This window comes from Corythoichthys intestinalis, chromosome 5, assembly GCF_030265065.1.
Source record: "Corythoichthys intestinalis isolate RoL2023-P3 chromosome 5, ASM3026506v1, whole genome shotgun sequence".
NCBI lineage: Eukaryota > Metazoa > Chordata > Actinopteri > Syngnathiformes > Syngnathidae > Corythoichthys > Corythoichthys intestinalis.
In genome coordinates, this window is record NC_080399.1 from 47,425,001 (window position 1) to 47,446,575 (window position 21,575).

The 21,575-nt window shown below is 37.4% G+C and overlaps 1 protein-coding gene and 1 long non-coding RNA gene across 4 annotated transcripts in view; one reads left to right on the forward strand and one right to left on the reverse strand.

Annotated features, from left to right (window-relative positions):
* The window catches only part of ehf (ets homologous factor), a 20,188-nt gene extending 12,947 nt beyond the window's left edge, over nt 1-7,241 (reverse strand). Inside the window, exons 1-6 of one of the 3 annotated variants that reach the window (XM_057837036.1) lie at nt 7,052-7,241; nt 2,165-2,250; nt 1,766-2,026; nt 1,402-1,443; nt 1,214-1,234; nt 1,052-1,105 (exon numbers count right to left, since the gene is read on the reverse strand). In XM_057837036.1, the coding sequence (XP_057693019.1) occupies nt 1,052-1,105; nt 1,214-1,234; nt 1,402-1,443; nt 1,766-2,026; nt 2,165-2,246 (460 nt within the window). In that variant the 5' untranslated portion in view covers nt 2,247-2,250; nt 7,052-7,241. Of the gene's footprint in view, nt 1-1,051; nt 1,106-1,213; nt 1,235-1,401; nt 1,444-1,765; nt 2,027-2,164; nt 2,297-5,404; nt 5,488-7,051 lie in introns of those variants that run through there. The other 2 variants (XM_057837035.1, XM_057837034.1) reach the window with 2 other exon arrangements.
* Nucleotides 7,242-11,337: 4,096 nt separating this feature from the next.
* Nucleotides 11,338-14,851, forward strand: LOC130916799 (uncharacterized). Its single transcript, XR_009063342.1, has 3 exons — nt 11,338-11,441; nt 13,502-13,685; nt 13,779-14,851. It is a non-coding gene; the product is annotated as an uncharacterized LOC130916799 (long non-coding RNA).
* The last annotated feature ends 6,724 nt before the right edge of the window (nt 14,852-21,575 follow it).

Genomic DNA, 21,575 nt, shown 5'->3' on the forward strand with positions numbered 1-21,575 from the left:
AATCAAACTAACTTTAATACATTCATTTATTTTCTGTGCTGCTTATCCGTCTTAAGCATTTATTTATGCCGTATTTATGTTGCATATGTATGTTTATGATGTAACTTATTCATTTGGCACCTTTTGGATAACGACAGTCCAACTGAATGTAAAAGAGTACATATTCACCGCCACAAAAGCTTCCGATAAGAGCGCAAAATCGGACAACACAAGGAGTACGATCATCAATCTGGACAGCGCTTTTACGTGACAAATATATGATGGTTGGTGCAGCACTCTCTCGATCACAGAGACGGAGCCCAGTAGACGTTGAGGCAAAGTTTTCGTGTACTGTGATGCACGTGCTGTCTGCAAAAATTTCACTGTATATCCTAATCATATGTAAAGCACACAACAGCTCTGGATGATAAAAATCTCCATAATTATATTCAAATAAGTTTGATCACACAAAGGTTTACTGTAAAGATCAGCAAATAAAAACTGGAGTTCTTGACAGTTGTCACTTTGACAAGACGAACTTGACACATGAACACTACCAGTTTTGTCCTGCTCTCTTCCCGTCATTCCTGTTCATTTTGCTTTTGCTGTTCGTTTTGTGGAATATTGACCGTGCAGTCAAGATCATTAATGTTCCTCTCGGGTTCAAATTGAAAGGGCTGAACAGATGACGTGTTTATGTCGCTAGAGTCATACTCTGGAAGCCCGGCAGCCCAACCCAATGACGTCACCGCCAGAGTGCATTGCATCGTCAACAACAATGGCGACCTACTAGTTAAACTAATTTTTACAAATGTTTATAAAAACAAAAACATCAAGAGGGGTTTTTATATCAAATTGTTATAATTCATATCAACATTTATCTTTTTGGAATTATAAGTCTTTCTGTCCATGGTTCCCTTTAGGTTTAAATTACTATAAATAAAATATATTTTCTTCCATCACTCTTGGTTTTATTGAATTGTTAAAAAGTTCCCTTTTTTGGGGGGGGAGGGGGGGCGTCACCCTGTATATATCAACATTAACAGCACATTTTAAATTTAAAAATCCTTACCAGCACTGGAAGGAGTGGGTGAGACTTGGGAGTGATTTGATGAGTCACAGATTTCTGTCAACATGATAAAAAGTAACATCTCAATATAGTTTGGTAGCTGCTTCAACTAAATGGATTTTAGATTCCATCAAATCAGTTGGTTATATTGTACACTAACTACACCTGTTTGTGGATAGCCGTCTTCTGAAAAAGAACAAGCAATGTATTCTGTGAAAACATATTATAATTTTTTACATTTTTTATTATTTATTTTTATTGCACTATATATAACATAGTTTAAATACATGTTAAATAATTTATGAATACCCATTTGTTTACCAGAAAAAAAACAAAACAAAAAAAAATCTTACGTTCCGGTTTTATTTCCAGATGACCAATTTCCACATGGTATTCTGCACATAAAAAAGAGGTTGAAAAAAAATTCTGCAAAGGCTTCACTGGTATGAAATCCAATTCATTAGCCCATATACAGTGTTATGAAAGTCAGAATATGAATTTGATATTTTACAAAATGTAATTTTTATACACATGATGTTGATCGCACTGAATAAAAAAATGAAAACATAAAATCACGCAAAACTAGACTAATCACTATAAGGTGACTTCATACACATATTTTAGTAGACTCACGATGCCACTGTTCAGTGAATCCCTTTTCTGACTCTATGACTTTTACCTTTTACTTTAACTCCCCTTTAAGACTTTAATACTCACCAGCTAACTTGAGTTGTGTTATGCTTTGGAAGAGAATAGGCCCTAAATTTCCTGCAGCAAGGACAAAGTCCTGGTAGGTCAGGTTGCAGAGCTGGTTACCATCCATATCAAAGTTTTGAAAGGGGATGTGAGAGGCATCAATCTGGTTTATATCCATGACCTGTTGCAGCCACTCCCACACTTGATATTTACTCCAGAACTGTGGCTGGGAATCCTGAGACCATAAGTGACCGCTGGTGTACTCAGTCATCACTCTTGGAACTGGGGACATATATTTTTATATAGATAATATATTAGATTATCATTATTTATGAGTGATTACTTCATACAAATATCAGATACATTTGCCAAAGAGGCTAATGTGGGTAATACTGATGTGATTTAAGTAATATCACTTACCATCAGAATGACAGCAGTTGGAAGAAGCCCAGTGGCTAGTGATTAGCTGACCATCCAGATGGGTGTTTGAAGTGATGCTCATATTGCTGCAGCAAAGATTTACCATAGATGGGTTACAGCAGGATAAGATACATTTGAAAGATGAATAAATTAAGTGTTTATCATACATATACAGTTGTGGTCAAAAGTTTACATACCCCTGTGAAGAACATAATGTCATGGCTCTCTTGAGTTTCCAGTTATTTCTATAACTCTGATTTTTCTCCGATAGAGTGATTAGTACAGATACTTCTTTGTCACAAAAAACATTCATGAAGTTAGGTTCTTTTATGACTTTATTATGGGTTAACAGAAAAAGTGATCAAATCTGCTGGGTCAAAAATATACATACATGGATCTGAAAAAGCGAATCATTGACTTGAACAAGTCAGGAAAGTCACTTGGAGCCATTTCAAAGCAGCTTCAGGTCCCAAGAGCAACAGTGCAAACAATTGTTTATAAGTATAAAGTGCATGGCACTGTTTTGTCACTGCCACGATCAGGAAGAAAACGCAAGCTATCACCTGCTGCTGAGAGAAAATTGGTCAGGAGGGTGAAGATTCAACCGAGAATCACCAAAAAGCAGATCTGCCAAGAATTAGAAGCTGCTGGAACACAGGTGTCAGTGTCCACAGTCAAGCATGTTTTGCATCTCCATGGACTGAGAGGCTGCCGTGCAAGAAGGAAGCACTTGCTCCAAAAGCGGCACCTTAAGGCTCGACTGAAGTTTGCTGCTGATCACATGGACAAAGATAAGACCTTCTGGAGGAAAGTTCTGTGGTCAGACAAAACAAAAATTGAGCTGTTTGGCCACAATGCCCAGCAATATGTTTGGAGGAGAAAAAGTGAGGCCTTTAACCCCAAGTACACCATGCCTACCGTCAAGCACGGTGGTGGTAGTATTATGCTGTGGGGCTGTTTTGCTGCCAATTGAACTGCTGCTTTACAGAGAGTAAATGGGATAATGAAGAAGGAGGATTACCTTCAAATTCTTCAAGATAACCTAACGTCATCAGCCCGAAGATTGGGTCTTGGGCGCAGTTGGGTGTTCCAACAGGACAATAACCCCAAACACACATCAAAAGTGGTAATGGAATGGCTAAATCAGGCTAGAATTAAGGTTTTCGAATGGCCTTCCCAAAGTCCTGACTTAAACACCATTGAGAACCTGTGGACAATGCTGAAGAAACAAGTCCATGTCAGAAAGCCATCAAATTTAACTGAACTGCACCAATTCTGTCAAGAGGAGTGGTCAAAGATTCAACCAGAAGCTTGCCAGAAGCTTGTGGATGGCTACCAAAAGCGCCTAATTGAAGTGAAAATGGCCAAGGGACATGTTACCAAATATTAGCGCTGCTGTATGTATATTTTTGACCCAGCAGATTTGATCACTTTTTTCTGTTCACCCATAATAAAGTCATAAAAGAACCAAACTTCATGAATGTTTTTTTGTGACAAAGAAGTATCTGTTCCAATCACTCTATCAGAGAAAAATCAGAGTTGTAGAAATAACTGGAAACTCAAGAGAGCCATGACATTATGTTCTTCACAAGTGTATGTAAACTTTTGACCACAACTGTATATCAATGCAATTACCATAATTTTGATGTGCTTTGCAGAATTAATGTAATGTCGATGAAGTACGATAAAAATGTGCCATGTACATTCAATATATACCAAACAACTTAGTATACAGTAACACAATGCCTTGACCTTTAAATAAACACAGACCACCAATGGCTGAACCATTCAGGTAGTTTGCAAAGGCAACAATAACAACATGAAGAGTTTCTTTGTGGGTCTAGTAAAAAGCACCCAAGCCTTGCCATGAGAGTGACAATAACCTTGATGTATAGCAGTGTAATTTATAATAACAATATATTGACAAAATTGTACTGCTTCAACTTGCAGAATTAAAAGTAAAACTAGATCAAGTCATGAAGATATATATATATTTTTTTTTATAAAAGTGGGAATATGTACAATAAAAGTGAAGTGTTGTATTCAACAGACATTGCATACCAGATTAATCTTAAAATATTACAAATTTAATTAATTAAAATTTTAAATTTAAATGTAATTAAAATTTTTCTGGCATCTAAAGAAACAGAAGCAGTCATATATTTATATTGCTTTTGTATTTTGGCTAATATCAATAAAAGAAAAATACAGTGGTACTTCTACATAAAATTGCTTCGACACACAATCTTTTCGACAACCAACATAAAATTTGACATGCCATTTGCTTCTACATCCCTCGACATGCTCGGAATACGACGCAGTTTCTTTGTTTTAGGGTTGGGCAAGACGGACGCACAGTGGATTTTCTTGTAAGAAAAATCAGTATGGATTCCAAGAACGTTAGTGCAGATGGTGAATAAAGGAAAAAGGTGAGGCTTACCATTGAAATATAGATTGGAAAGGACAAAAAAATATGGGCGTGGTGTGCCGTCCGTGAACTGGCTCGACAATACAGCCATAGAATGTTTACGATGTCGACGGTCCTCCTCCGACCTCCATTCGCAAGTCTTTATAAGTTAAGGTGATAATTATTGTGGTAACATTGCCAAAAAATCGCCAGCTTCGTCAGGTTTTTAATCATTTATTTCAGAACTTGTGCAACACAACATGCCTACTGTCCAACTGCAGCTGAACAAAGTGAAAGTAAAGTGTCCTCTCTCACTTTGTCAAGTCAGCCACGCACGCTGTGCGTTCAGCTACACCACCAAAACACATCCGCCACATTAGAACCCGATTTGTTACATTATTCCAGATATTATTATTACCATTATCATATTATTATTTTGATTTTTATTCGTAGTTTATTTGTTTTGCTCTGTGGAACTGCTATTTGCAACAGTACCAGCAGCATTTATTAAGGATTTAGTGTTGGTTTTCGGGCTGTGGAACGAATTAATGGAATTATAAAGTATTGTTATGGGAAAATCCTGCTTGACATGCGACCATTTTGACTTACAAACAAGGTCCAGGAACGAATTGACTTCGTATGTAGAGGTACCACTGTAGTCACAATTTCAGCTAAATTGTATGGTAAATTAAATAGTAAGCACAGGTTGCACATGCAAGGAAAATCGGCTAACTCTCCATCTCCACAGACATTGTCAAATACAAACAATTACAATAGCTACTGTATTTGGTTGTATAGTTGTTGATTTTTATTTTATTTTCTTGCATACTTACATATGTGAAGTTGGTCTTCAATATGCAAGCAGTTTAATCGTGGTGTAGTTAAATAAAACAACCTGATCAAAACGACAGTTGTGTTGATTTTCTTTCCTTTCTCACTTCAAGATATGGGTCACACCTTCATAGTTTATACTCTTACCCATTCCTATGACATCATTAACGGACACAGCTGGCATATCAGGTTCCAGCACAGATCACTGTGAATTTGGTTTGGCCAATAGAGACATCATGCCACACGAATGCAAACTCTCTCTCTCTCTCTCTCTCTCTCTCTCTCTCTCTCTCTCTCTCTCTCTCTCTCTCTCTCTCTCTCTCTCTCTCTCTCTCTCTCTCCCTCTCTCTCTCTCTCCCAGTCATTGCTTTGTTATATGAATCTTTTTAAGTTACTGATTTAAGTGCAATTGAAAGCTATAAAAAAAAATATATACAAATATGGGAATGAGGATTTTGAGATGGTATAGGTACGGTCAAAGACAGAACACATCATAACTTGAAAACTTGATCTAGGCAGGTATATGGAGAGCTCACAATTATACAGTGTATCACAAAAGTGAGTACACCCCTCGCATTTCTGCAGATATTTATTTATATCTTTTCATGGGACAACACTGAAAAAATGACACTTTGACACAATGAAAAGTAATTTGTGTGCAGCTTACATAATAGAGCTAATTTATTTTCCCCTCAAAATAACTCAAAACATAGCCATTAATATCTGAAACCCAGGCAACAAAAGTAAGTACACTCCGTAGAAACTACGTACATCCCTAAATGTCCAAATTGAGTAATGCTTGTCATTTCCCCTCCAAAATGTCATGTGACTCATTACAGGGAGTGCTGTTAGCATTGCTGCAGAGATTGAAGAGGTGGGGGGTCAGCCTGTTAGTGCTCAGACCATACGCCGCACTCTGCATTAAATTCGTGTGCATGGCTGTCACCCCAGGGGGAAGCCTCTTCTGAAGCCGGTACACAAGAAAGCCCACAAACAGTTTGCTGAAGACATTCCAACAATGCACATGGATTACTGGAACCATATCCAATGGTCTTGTTATTTAAAAATAATTCAGTGGGATTGTGACAATTACGTTTAAAACTATTTATATACAATTTTTTGAACATTTCTTTCGGTATCGGAGTGGGACTCGGTATAAAATGTGAAGTATTTTAAATAGTTTTTGTTCTATTTTGCGCAGGGACAGTTGCTGCAACAGTTAATGCACTTTTTCATTTAAAAAAGGAATACATGTCAAATTGCATCTAGATTAAACGGAGATACACGCCTATGTGTATTCATAAATTTTAAAAGGTAATATATTGCCATAGTTGAAGTATCACAATACGTATCAGACTGCCCCACAGGTATTGAGATAGGGATCGGATCGTGACAATAGCGGATCATCCCAGCCCTAATGAATAAAATAAATAAATAAATAAATAAATTAAAAAAAAAAATATATATATATATATATATATATATATATATATATATATATATATATATATATATATATAAATATATATATATATATATATATATATATATATATATATATATATATATAATATATATAAACATACAACATTTGTTAAAATATTCAAATCAATTTAGTAATAAAATACAATAGTATTTTGTTAGCCTACCAGAGCAGGACCTTGGTCCAACCAGTGTGACCACCTTGGTTGAATGCTGATTTATCAAGTTCCTGCAGATACCAAATACTCTTAACACAAGGGTTTCCAGTAAGTGAAGAGTTTAAACTGCTTACACTAGGTGCTTCCCACTAAATGAATATTTGATCTTTTTAACTTCCTTATGCTATAACAATTGGTTGTCCTTGCTGACTCTATGAAGGTAGCCATTTGCATAGACAGGCAGATACACTCACCCTGGCAACTATTTTTTTTTTTTTATTCCTGCTGGCTCTCCACCCCCTTTCTTTTCTATCTCTGACTCAAGTAGGAAAAAAAAAAACACATGTGTGGCAAGACCAATATATTTAACATGCTTGGATCTAATGCCACAGCGGTATAATGGAATAGCTTAAATTAATGCTTGAAACAAAATCCAGTGTTGCCATTAATCACTATTTGATTTTGATTGCATGTTTATCTTGATAAATGGGGTTTGTTGAGTTACCATTTCAGTCACTCTAATTATACAACGGAAAAAAAAAAAAAAAAAAAAAAAAAGAGGTGACCTTTAAACTGAAAAGAGTATTTTAGACATAGAATTTTTGTTGTGTATTACAGCTTTTTAAAACCCCTTTTAAATGCTTTTTGAAAATAAATGTGATACTTAAATACAGTGTAGGTGACCTTATCGACAGGTTAATAAGTTCCGGCACAATGAATGAGGTCACCACATTACAATCATACAAATGAAATATTTAAAAAATGAAACTTTTGACACATGTGGAAAATGAAAGGCTAAAGCCAACAATTGTACTAAGCACAGTCAAGGAAGTGAATTCTCTGACAATAGATGAACGGAATTGTAGCACTGGCCGAGGAAGAGATACTTTATAATGGTAGAATTTAGCTTCACAAGTTCATCCATGGGCTAATCATCAAACCCATTTGACATAAAATGTATTCGTGGTACGGAAACCAGTTGGAGTTATTGAGTTTTGAAAGCGATACCACAAACTGTTACCGGGCTCTCACAACACTTATTGAGAATTTAAATTTGCAATTTTTTTATTGTATTACCTAAGCATAAAGTACTGAATGAATAATTTTATTGTAAAATCTCAATTCTACAGTATGTTTTTTCACCCAGAAAATATTGAATAAGGATGGGAATTGATATGATTTTTACGATTCCGATTCCGTTATCGATATTGCTTAACGATTTGATTCTTTATCGATTCTAATTTGGGGAAAAAGAAGAACAAACGTTTTGATTGGCATCGAGTTTGTTTAATCAGAAGTCACAACCTTACAAACTCACAACGAGGTCAAAAGAGGCCCAAAGCCTCAATGTTAACTGTGGCAAAAATTGGCAAATACACAAGAATATGTAACATTTTACCGAAACATTTTTCTAATAGAAATAAAAAATATTGGTATATATTGGCATATACTGTAGGTCATTGTTTTGCCTTTGGCAATATGTGTTAAAGCAGGGGTCCCCAAACTTTTTTCCTGTGAGGGCCACATAACTTTTCCCTTCTCTGATGAGGGGCCGGGGCCAGTTTATAACAGAAAAAGTGTGACGATTGCTGGAGTGCCCAAATGTAAAAAAAATATTGTTTTTCAGAAAGCCACAATCAAATAACCCTTTCTGGATTCTTCACTGAACATAAGTATATAAAATAAAAATATAATATAATATAATAAAAATAAATAACGATAACACTATTAATTAAATAGATAATAAGCAAATATTCCTCTCTGAGTTCTTCACAGAAAAAGGCCAGGAAATAAATAACACTATTGAGAAAAAAAAAAAAAAAAATCAAAATGCTCTCTGGTATTGTTCAGGGGGCTGGACCAAATGTGGAGGCGGGCCGTAGTTTGGGGACCCCTGTGCTAAAGTGTATTATTTACCATTATATTGAAATGCATGCATTTTAGATTTTATGGTGCTTTCACGCTCAAGTGGGGGCACCCTTGTGCTTCCTCACGCGAAGAAGAACGCGCTCAAGTGAAGAAGAGCGCGCTTGCACGCGAAGAAGAAGTGCCGCATCCAAGTGAGTGAGCGAGTTAGTGAGAGAGGGTAACACTGCTACGAGCCCACATTCTTTGTTAATGTTTGTAAAATATCTACAGAGGTAACGCCTGTATGTATCATCTTTTGTGTTGTTGTTGTGTGTCCCCCCCCCCCCCTTTCGGACACTTAAATCCAGTTGTGTAGTGGTTTGAACGATGTGCTAATGCTAGCAAACGCATGCTAACCGTTTGCGTTATTACTGTATTAGCAGCTAATCATCGCTGATTTACGTTGATGCAAACATGGTTTGCTATTGGGGACGAAATTGATTTGTTTCATTTCTATTTTTAGTTTCACTCTTAAAGTGATGGTTGAATAAAGTCAGAAAATTATACCAACGTCTTCTGCATCGTCATTTGGGAGTTTAGCTAGCTGTATAGCCAGGACTGCGCCTTAGCATCTTAGTGAGGACAGTGCAGTCGTATTCCCTCCCGATGCAGTTATCTCCACCTTGCAATGACTGCAAGTCGCTTTGTTGTAATTTTTCCTCGTGAAGTGAAATCACACTTTCGAGCGTTTGAACCTACGTGCTGTCATTGTTATGTTTACGGCTACAATCCTCGTGCTAAACCATCGTAACCTTTCATTTTCACCCTCTTTCCTGGTGAAGTGTAGCCAAACTTTGGAACAAGTGGCTCTTGGCGCCATGCTAGTTTGATTCGTCTGGACAACAAGACACGTCACAACGCAATACGCGTCTTTAGGAATCGTCAAAGGGATCATTTAGGCTTTTTCATTGTGATGTCGAGGCCTCGAAAAACTAGGAACCGGTTCGGAATTGGAATGGGATTTCCCATCCCTAATATTGAATAAGAATTAGATTGAAAATGCTGGTCCATTGTCTGTGGTACCACAATACGAATATCAAAATATAAGGACTCAATTGTCGTGGGCGGCAAAGGTCCGCTTGTTCGTAAAACGCAACATAACTGTATTTTCATGTCAGTAAAACATTTCACATTAAGAATGAAGCAGACCGCTCTGTGCTAAAATAGGCATAAAACAAAGCAAATTGGCAAAAGTGACTTTTTTTTAAAAATCACATCAGAGGTGGTCAGTTCCAAAACAAGGTAGACCACTGGCCTAAAGAGATTTAGGTGGGCAGATGGACAGAATGCCTTTTAAATAAACACCATATGTTTACATCCAGTATTAAAATGATGTATTTGTTAAAAAAAAATAAAAAAAATAAAAGAAAAAACTGAAAAAAAACTAAACAAACATTTCTTAAAATTTGTTTTCAATAATTCTTTATTCAGTATGTACTGCTCATCCTCATGACGGCCGCTGGAGTGCTCAAGCCTATGCCGGCTAACTATGGGCAGGAGGCGGGGTACACCCTGAACTGGTTGCCGGCCAATCGTTAGGCGCAAGGAAACAATCAAACTATTTATCCTCACTTCCATGCCTATTGACACACCGTAAGGCATAGTACTAGCCAGTTATCCACAGTCTAGAACCACACAATAAACCTACAAAGTTATAATAGTAGTAATAATAGTAAAGTGTCTGCAAAGTTTGATCAGTTTTTGCACGTTTAGATTTGTTGCAGCATCTGGTGCAGTTGTAACGACCCGGAGGTTAGTCCCGGCCCTGAGACACAGCAAGTGGAGGCTTGACGAGACTTTCAGTCCACACAACTGAATTTATTTATAAAACAAGATGATAAAAAGGCTAAAAAGTGAGCCACTTTCGGCTGGACGGCGTGGGATGCGGGCTACCCAGGGAGGACGGCACTGCTCTTGAGCAGCAAACAAACGGTGGACACTGCAATCAAAGAAAGCAATGCAAAACAAAAAACAAACAAAAAAAAAAAAAAACACTGGAAACAAAACTTGCGTCCACACCAGCAGGCCTACGGGACCCCCTGGGGTTAAGCCCGCTGCAACAATTCCCCTTTGGAACTATTGGTGGGCAGCCAGAGACTTCACTTTAAAATCGCTCTTAAAAACAGTCAAAACAGTTAGTAAAAAAAAATGAAAAATAGAAATAAATAAATAAATAAAATGATAAAATTTTTACCAACCCGCCCCTGATAACAATGAGCCTTTACTGACGACTGCCAGTCCTCCCTTCTTCATGCAGCGTCCGTTCGCAGAGCGGACGATCATCGCCCTGTGGAATCCTCTGCTCATGCCGCATTTTTAGCTGACCACAGTTCCCTTCCACCAATCAATGTGTCCAGGTGTTTTCATTAGTCTCAATTTGGAGAACCTGGGGAGAAGAGTTAGGGCTCGCACACTGTTTGCCACACCTTCACGCCCCGCTGCCTGTTACACAGTCACAGACTTCTTGTTTCAATAGCTGAATGTACTGTACGTAAGTACATTTTTTGTGTATCTGCACTTTACTTGAGTACAAATATGAAGTGGTACTTTTTACCTTTACTTCACTACATTTTACAGCATGTATCTGTACTTTTTACTCCACTACTTTTTACATTGTCGCATGTGTTAAATGTTGCCCTTGCGTTTATTTTCTGTTTTTCTCATTGTGAATTGGTAGTTTTGTTTTCATGCGTCCGGTGCATCGATAAGCTCCGCACAACTACTGTATACCTAGAGCCAGCAACACGATTACACACAAGATTAGGCAAGTGAACAGGATATTGATCAATAAAACCAACAGTGAGCACAGCGGGCCTTCAGATGGGTACTGTACACTCTTGTACAGTAAGTGGTGGTATGTAGTGACGGGTCCAGTGACACTAAAGCGCCGGCGCGTGCGCCGAGCTCATGGAGCAACCTCTGCGTCGGTGCGCGTATCGCTACAAGAAAATCACATGACCGATGCATGAACTCATTGAACTGTGTCGACACAGTCATGACGCGGCAAACTGGTTCAAAAGGAAGAGCGTCTGTCAACACGATGGAGCTGCTGAAACAATCCACATCTCACGGTTGCTTCTTCGTTGTCTACATGCTGTGGAAATGGACGTAACACAGGGAAAACGTACTTGTTATCTTGTTATCAACTGTAGATGAAATTGCAAAAGTGCAACAATGAATGGCTGAGCCGAACATGGCATGCAATGCAGATTTTCTTCAATATTGGAGGAGCCAATGGACATCTTATCCAAACTTATTTCAACTTTCTAAGAAATTCTTGTGCATGCTGGCATCGCTGGTTCCATGCGAGTGTGTGTTGTCCACAACAGGTGAAATTGCTTGTTTAAAAAAATAAAATAAAATAAACAGGAACCAACTAAATTTGAAACATTGAAAAAACTATGTTTTTGAATAAAATTTTAACAGAACAAAAAGTCCACAAGCATCCTCATTCATCCCATTCATTATTACTTACATTTTCACATTATAATATACTGTATGTTCACATGATTTAAAGATAAGGAATAATGCAATATGAATGCAAAGACTTAAATGATTTGATTTTACTATGTCGTCAATTCAGTGTCAGTGGGTTGCCTGTGGGGATTTTTTTATGTCCAGCAGGTGTCAGTATTCAATGACACAGTATCCACACTGTGTCAACACAGTGTGTCACTGTGTCGACACGCTTCATGAGGTCTCACGGACCCATCACTAGTGGTATGCACAGCCATTTAAATTAATTTTTGGAGTTTTTGAGCTTGTGAAGTTTCTGTTTACAGTGGAGTGAATTTATTGCTTGTTCTTTTCCATTCTGCACAGTTTTAGATAAAACTGAGCAGTCAATGAATTTTCTGGTTCTTTCTTTAAATACTGACTCAGATCTATGCATATAAACTGCTCACATAAATTAAAGGAACAAAGTGTTCCTTTAATTTTTGTGAGAAGTAGGCCTATATACTGCACATATACAACTTACAAGTGAAAAGTAAAAGTACATTTGTACTTTTGCTTGAGTCAATTTTCTTCCTTAGATACTTGTACTTTTAATTAAGTAATTTTTTGCACCTGTATCTGTACCTTTACTTAAGTGGAAAAAAGTGAGTACCTCATCCATTACTGTCATGTTTTGACATTAGTTAATGCAAAATTTCGGCAAAATTTTCTAAAAAAAAGTCCTGACCTGTACTGTAGTTTGGCAAGCTTTCGATACATTTTAATGTTTCATTTCTCGAAAAGACACAGACCAATTTTGTTGTCGAACGGATGAAACCTTGACTAAAAGTTAAGTGTTCCCATACTTATGTCCAAGTTTTCCAAAACTGCATGGCTGTCAGTGTGATTGTGCATTTGCATGCAACAATGTTTCGGACCAATGTCCACAACTCAGCGTCCCTAAAGATTCCACAGTATTTCTCTTTCCTTACATTTGTTTTCCCCGTTACCACATTTTTAAAATGTGTTGTTGTTTTTTTGCAATAGGACAATGTGTCCTCATGTTTCCCCATCTGATTTCATTGATTGTTGTGCTTCTTTGGCCGGTTTTTGCAGCAGTCCACTGAGGACAAGCTACAGAGAGAAATAGTGTGAACAAGATCAAAGTCTGTCACATCGACTGCACTCCTTGTGAGCACTGCACAACAGGCAGTGATCCACTCAGTCAGAAGAAAATGTCATCAAATTGCTGGGGCTACAGACAATGCCTTCTATTTTTAAACACTGAGTCACACAGAAGGTTACGTCACCACCCAATAATAACACACCAACCCATTTTCCAAATGAAGGTTTTAATATAGTTTGTGACACTCTGATGAATTTCAATTTTCAGGAGGCAGACAAGTTTCCAATTGACAGGAGAAGCTGTCAAGCCTGTCAGTCAGACGAAAAAATCTGGATGTAAGGAGTCTGCATGCTCTAATGAACAAGAACTTATCAGCCACAGTATGTCTCCTACTGTCCCACTTGCCTACTGTCTTTCATTAGCTGCTTATCTTACGCCTGTTGGTGTCATCTTTCATACTTCACATTTTGATTAGCATTTGATTCGCATGGAAAGTAGGAAAATCATTTTATTAGAGCCAATTACTGCTACAAGAGACAATTTCACCAACCAAATTGTATTCCCCGCCCCTCTCCCTGTCAAACAACAGTGGTCTGGTAATTACAATGATGAGACATGTTCTATAACGGTGGAAACACGTTAATTATTCACAAACATGATTTTGTATTCTTCTGCATTGAACTTGGAGTGTTGTTGCACATTTATCTCACGTGTCACGGAGTAAGATATTTTACTGTTATTTTTTATTATTGTTATTATTTTTAATGTGTTATGTTTCCTTTTCTTTAGCTGTGTCACGCTTTGATGGGAGTATGTAAATTCTTCATTTACCCAAAGATGACAGTCTAGCCTTTGACACTGACAGGATGTCTGCCACATTCACACATTACACCGCACTCTTTTTACGATTGTATGACAATTATGGAGTGTCGGATTTACCTGTGGAATGCTGCTTCATTCCTCAAAGTTACTGCAACACATTACCAGCAGGTCCCTGCCTTATTACACTAGGGTGTCACTGATGTGTCTCGTTTAAAACTGACTGTAAGCAGAAATTGGAAGAGCTTAATTCAGGTTTGTTTCTTTTTTCCTCATTGAAAGACATGAAAAAACAAGCTTATATTGTTTATTTAAAATGAAGCATAAGTCTGCTCACATGAAAAATAATAAGCAAACAAATCGATTTAAAAAAGGTTACTATCGAATAACAATAATGACAGTTCATGCTGCAGTTTGAATTAGCTGCAGCTGTACTTTAGTCCTGCAGGTGGTGGTAGTGTAACATTTCAAAGTGATACCAATTTAACAAATATTAAGTACGGTAGCTTCTGTATGGTCACATTATATCAGCATTGTGTTGAAGTTGAATGCTAAAATAATAAAAACAGCAACACAACATGCTTCGCTTGTCATTTATTGCAATAAATGAATAGATACATATACAATAGTGCATAAAGGTTTTGAGAATTTAAAGTCTTAAGGATAGAGTAGACTACAATGTTTTACCTGCTGCTTTCTGCTGTTCAAGACTGTGAATGACAGTTTTGTTTAACTTTGATAATATTTCTCATCATCAACTGCTATTTTCCTTGAAAATCCTGCTTCATACTTACTTACTTACTTACTTACTTACTTACTTACACAACAGTTCTTGGATATGGGCATTTTTTTTGTCCAACAATGTTTCTTAGAAATGTCCATCTTCATAATTGCTAGTTTTTAAAAAATTAATTAATCATGTGTGAATAAAACATAAATTACCCTGCCCTTCTTATATAGACCGCACTGCTGTTCTTTACCTGCATACCAATAGCAATTCAAACTATACTTGCTCAAAATACCAATGTATGTTGTTTGGGCAAAATACAGAAAGCGAGAGAGGGAGGAAAAAAAAAAAAACTCAGGAATATAACATTGATTAATGTTTCACAGCAAGGTAATGGAATCCCAAGACAACATCCAAATATGCTCCCTAGGGGCTGCGAACAGTGTAAGCTACTGTATTTAAGCAATCTGATTGAATACTTAGAATGTGATTTGAGGATATGTAAAAGCATCTTGCTGTTTGCAAAAACAATATTATATTTATATACAGTATTTGTTCATTAAAAAAAAAAAAAAAGAACTACTTTACCTGTCAAATTCCGAGCAGACGATGAAAAATATCACCACATAAGTAAACTGTCATAGAAAATGTTTCCGTGTTGGATTTAAGTAATTTCAGATTTCTTTTAAAAATTAAACTGAACGTTTTCAGTCTGATTTCAGACTATATCACACTACTGGGACAGTAGTCTTGGCTATAATATGATAATATATACAAATTTAAAACGAACTAGTGTAGTTCATATTTAATTATGCAAATTTTTAATTTAATTGTTCAAAAAATTACTAGTTCGCGATTCTTTTTTTTCTTCCCCAAAGTTGTCCTCAAAATAAGTACACTCTGCTGGAAACAAATGCACGAGATGAGATGGACGACAGGTTTCAGTGATGGTTTATTCTAGCGAACATGAAAATTAAGTTCTTCAAAGTTCAAACAAAACACCTGGCAACAAACGATCTTCAGAAGCAAGGATGTGAGACCAAAACGTGGCAAAAACCTAACCTCTTTTAGCTTCCTACTGCAATCCCAACTAACGAAAACCTACTATTACAAGACAAGAAACAAGAGGGGTATACTAGTCCTTCACTGACGTGCCTTGATACAGCCTACAGGAAATACTGGTCCAGGATGATTTGATAGCGGCCAATAGTAAGGTTACTATCAAAGTATTGTGGGCCTCCATGACACCTCAGTAGTGCCAGAGGCTGATTGCCTCTATGCCACGCCGCATTGAAGCAGTCATTTCTGCCAAAAGATTCCCAACTAAGTATTGAGTGCAGAACTGAACATAACAACTTGAAGGTTGACTTTTTTTAGTATTAAAAACACTTTTTTTTTATTGGTCGGATGAAATATGCAATTTTTTTGGGGGATAGAGATTGTTGTTTTTTCTTTACTTCTATTGCCAAAATAATCATTGTTAAAAACAATAAAAGGCTTGATCTACTTCAGTTGTGTGTAATGGATCCATTCATTCATTCATTCATTCATTCATTCATTCATTCATTCATTCATTCATTCATTCATTCATTCATTCATTCATTCATTTTCCAAGCCGCTTATTCTCAGGAGGGTTATTGGGGTACTGGAGGCAATCCCAGCTAAATATGGGCTGGATGCGGGGGTACCCTGAATCTGTTACCAGTCAATTGCAGGGTACAGGGAGATGAACAACCATTGTAATGAATCTATGATATATGAAATTTTTATTTTTATCATTACATTATGGAAAATAACTTTATCACAATATGCAATTTTTTTTTTTGAAAGACTAGTATACGGACTAGAGCCAATGATAAACAGGTGTGGGCCTTCAGGTAATTAGGGGAGGCAAGACAAAGCTGACAAATGTACACAAAGTAATCGAGGAACCCATCAAAATAAAAACAAGATGTGGAAGAACATACATCAATGTCACTGACATTGTTGTCTTGTGACAACAAGATCGGAGGTGCACCATTTTACTGGAAGCACTTAAATGAAGGAATCTGCATTGATCGCGTAGGCCAGGTTCTGAGTAAGGGCCATTCCCATATTAACGCAAAATTGACGATGAGATCTTGTTCATGTCTCATTTACATCTCCAAGAAGTGAATCAGTATCAATCGAGCAACGATTGAGACCAGAGTGGTTTTCTCAGTTTTCTCAAATTTGTCTCGTGAGAAATAAGTCTCACAGTGAGCATTGCTTGAGAAGGTTTTGAGAACTAATTCCAGTGGCACGATTTCTCAATAATTTCTTACAGCTGTCTCCTTTCAAAATCTCACCAAAAGACAACTATGAGATCTTGTGTTGATCTCAAACACGTCTCAATTTGATCTCCCTTACTTATACTCAGTATCACATTCATCTCTCAGTGAAAGATATGGATGAGCAAAGTATTTTATTTCTTAAACTTGTCTCAAAGCTGCCTCATTTCCTGATCATGCCAAGCAGCCCTTAATAGACATATGCCAGTTACAAATATTTCTCAATTTGAACTCCTTCCAGTCTGTAATTGCAGATTTCAAGTTCTTGAGATTCTTTCATTATAAAAGCGTAGTATCTGCACTAACATGTGCAATCACACCTGAATTCATCTCGTAAAAAATTCAGAGAAAATAATATCCCATGGCAAAGCAAAATTGAAGATGAGATCTTGTTAATGTCTCATTTACATCTCTGAGAAATTAATCAACAATAATTGAGACCAGGGTGGTTTTCTCAGTTTTCCAACTTTGTCTCATGAGAGGTAAATCTCATAGTGAGCATTACATGGGACGGTCTTGAGAATAGTTCTATTGGCACGATTTTTCAATGAAGTCTCACAGTTGTCTCCTTTCATCTCAGTAATGTCCCAGTAAAAGATATGGATGAGCAAAATATTATATTTCTTCAACTTAGCTCAAAGCTGCCTCTTTTACTGATCTTGTGGAGCAACCTGATATTGTGCCAGTTACAAATATTTCTCAATTTGATCTTCCAGTCTGCAGTTGCTCATTTTGGGTTTTCAAGATTCTTTCATTGTAAGAAAGAGTAATGCCTGCACTGACATGTCCAATCACATCTTAATTCACGTCATGCCAAAATCTGAGAAAATATTATAATTGGTCAAATAATTAAATAACATCTGATTCATTTGATTCATCTTGTTCAATGTAAAAATAGAGATGTGACCAAAAATTCGGCGCCGAAAACCATCAGCCGCTACAAATGCATTATCGTTTTTTGGTTTCAAAGACCGAAAGTTTACCACAAAATAGTGTGGAGAACCTTAGTCCTCTTTTTAATGACATCATCCAAACAGGCAACACGCTGGCTGACGAAGTCTCGCTAAAACTACTGGCTCACAGGCAACATGTCTGCGATTTGGAAGGTTTTTTTTTGGAATAACAAAGAAATATATAAATTATCAAATGAACCAAAATATAATAAATTTTCTTCATCGCGGCTACACGCGGTTTCTAAAGTTACTTTCCATTGATGTGCTGTGTCACATCGGGCACAGTGCATCTGAGCCTGTGTGTGGCTCAGTGGTAAAGAAGTCGCTCTCCAACCCAGAGGTTGTGAGTTCAACTCTCGGTCCTGATGAATTCATCTAAGTATCCTTGAGCAAGACACTGAACCCCACGTTGTTGTGTCACCAGCAGGTAGATGAGGATATAGTGTCAAAGTGCTTTGAGTGCCTGAACGGTGCTGTACAAGTCTAACTCCATTTTTAATTAAGAGAATTTCTCTTCTCAAATATTGCTCAAACCTGGTTTTCTCAAATCAACCTGCTTTGTCTCAATGATGTCTTTGCTCAATTTGACTCATCACTTGCTCCTAAGGGTACCCTTAGGAGCACAAACTCAGAAACAAATAAGCAGAGAATGAGATAAATTTGAGATGATCAAATTCGTCTTATGAGACGAGATTAAGCAACAGATGAATAGCGAATTTTTGCTATGGGCTGTTGTCAAGTTCAAAAATAGACCCTTAGGTAGACATTTGTAAAATTACCCAAAAATAAGGAGAGAAGACACTCAGTTTTCTTGGCCAAGGAGAGCAAGGAGGGACTAGACAGAGAAATGCTAGATTACGCTGTATAGTCACCAAAATTGATCTGAAAAAACCCTCCTTGCTCTTTCTTTTATTAGGGGTTTGTCCTAACACAGAAGGGTGCCGCCCTAAAGGGGGGGGGAAAGCAAGCTGGAGACACCCATGTGATTTTGGTTGGCTATGTGTGAGCATGTAGGTGGAACTAACTAAATACACGTGGGTAAGCAAGGGCACTTAGGTAAAGTGGTCAGAATGACCCAGACACTTCAGTTATGCAACGCTGCGGCCATGGAAGATGTCCTCGAATAGAAGATTGTCCTCGAAAGTCTAGACGAAAGTCCAGACGTAAGATGCTGAAGATGTCCTAGAAGGTCTAGTTACGCAATGTTGCGGCCATGAAGCAAGGCTGTTGTCACCCCGACCCTTTTTAACACTTTGTAACACTTAAACATTATACCTAGTATAGCAAGCAATAATCATTTACTGGTTATATCAAATAAGAAAAAATATGGCAATATGTATTATGTATGTATTAGGTATATATGAGCACAAGCAAATATTCAATCAATCAAGCAAATATTCAATCAACCCTCGATAATTAAGTCAACAGCTGTCCTGTATGTAGGTGTTTTCATCCGGCACTTTGATTCATTAAATATCAAATGGGCTGTAAGTTGTTTTAGATAACTTAGAATAGGACCGTGGCATGTAATAAATGTTGCCTAATTGACATCTATTGCAGCCTGATCTTCCTTGAAGAGAGATCCCTCTATCTGAGCTCCAAATTGTAAGGGCACTTCTTTATGGCCCATTTGGGGTTTGGAGTTTTTCTTTGCCTGGCTGGGGTGTTTAGATCTGGCTGCATTAACTGTGGGTGGTTCTACAAAGACCCTTGAGGCTGTTTTATGATTAAGGACTATGCAAATAAACTTGACTTGATTAATGCCTTTAGCTTCATTTTTTTTGTTGCATGGCTCATTTAATGGTAATAATTAAAAACATTTGATAATCACGTCGTGCCCTAGTTCTTCCATACATCATTTAAATGGGACCCATAGGAATTTTTCTTCTGTGCACATCTGCAGCAGGGACATTCAAACTGAACGTGAAAGCTTTCGAAAATCAACTTTGACAACCTAAATGTAGTGCTCAACACCACCCACAGAGCCACCAAATGAGGAGAAAGGATGAGTATATGAGAGACTGCATTGAAAGAGAAAATGGGTGATGGGAGGAGAGCAACAATTAACATTCCAGTAGCTGTAGGTGGAACCAATGAGCATTGTAGCAGCCAGTCAAGTGAAAGGAGTAAAGTAGCTACTTAATGAACATGTCAAAAGCTTTTGTCTGAGCTGAAGGGAAGTGGAAATGCTTGATTAGGACTGGATGCCCTGTGAGGGTTGTGTGGTGGAACGGTAACCATTTTGCACACTTATAATAAATTTACTATTATAGCATCCATTTTATTTCCTCCTTTCTTTAAAAATATTATTATTATTATTATTATTTTAACCTTATTTAACCTCAATATATGGAACTGTTGAAGAAAGGGAACCCTTTGGAATAATAAAAAAACACAAACAAAATGGTCCAATAATTTTGTTGTCTGGCCCTTCTTCCAAAAAGAGGTTGAAACATCAAATTATCCTTCCATAACCCTTCTACATCACAAAGACTGAGCTCCCATCTTCAAGGTTCTGCATTGCCTCCCTACACCCATTACAGAGCATCCACCCTCAACCCCCGTACAGACTGGATAAATTTTGGCCGCAGTCACTTTCTTCTGATTGGTTGAATGTTTGGTGTATCTTCTTTGGGGGTTAATGGTAGTTGGCAAATCAACCAAATGGTGCATTACCACCTCCTCCAACTTATCTAATCAATGAACATTGAATGAGTGCCGATGTGATCAACGACAAAGTATGACAAGCTGGCGTTAACGCCAAACCATTCAATGGGCTAAAGCCGTCGGTTTCAGTAGTGCATCTCCAAAAAGATTCGTGAGTTGGCAACTTTGATGCACCCTTGAAAGGGTCACGATAAACCGAGGGAACAGTTCGCTAGGTGAGTGCTACTTGATACTTTGTGTGCTTTCATAACCAAAACCAATATTGATGGATAGTTACGTAGGTAGGTTGTTAAGTAAGTAAGTAAGTTGACAGACAGACACAGACTCACACTCGGGCAAATTAGCATATAATTAAAATTTCCAGGTTTAGACTTTGTGTGTCCAACACAGCATACAACCTAGAAGCAACCTAAAAATGTTTTTGTAAGTACTACAGGTGACACATGCAGGGACAGGGAGAAAATGCAAACTCCAAAGAGGAAGGAAAATGCATGGATCAAACCTAACATAGGGTTGTAGGGAGAAAAACGTCGAAACACAATGACCATCATTATTAACTTTTACACCACCACTAGGATGAACATTTTGA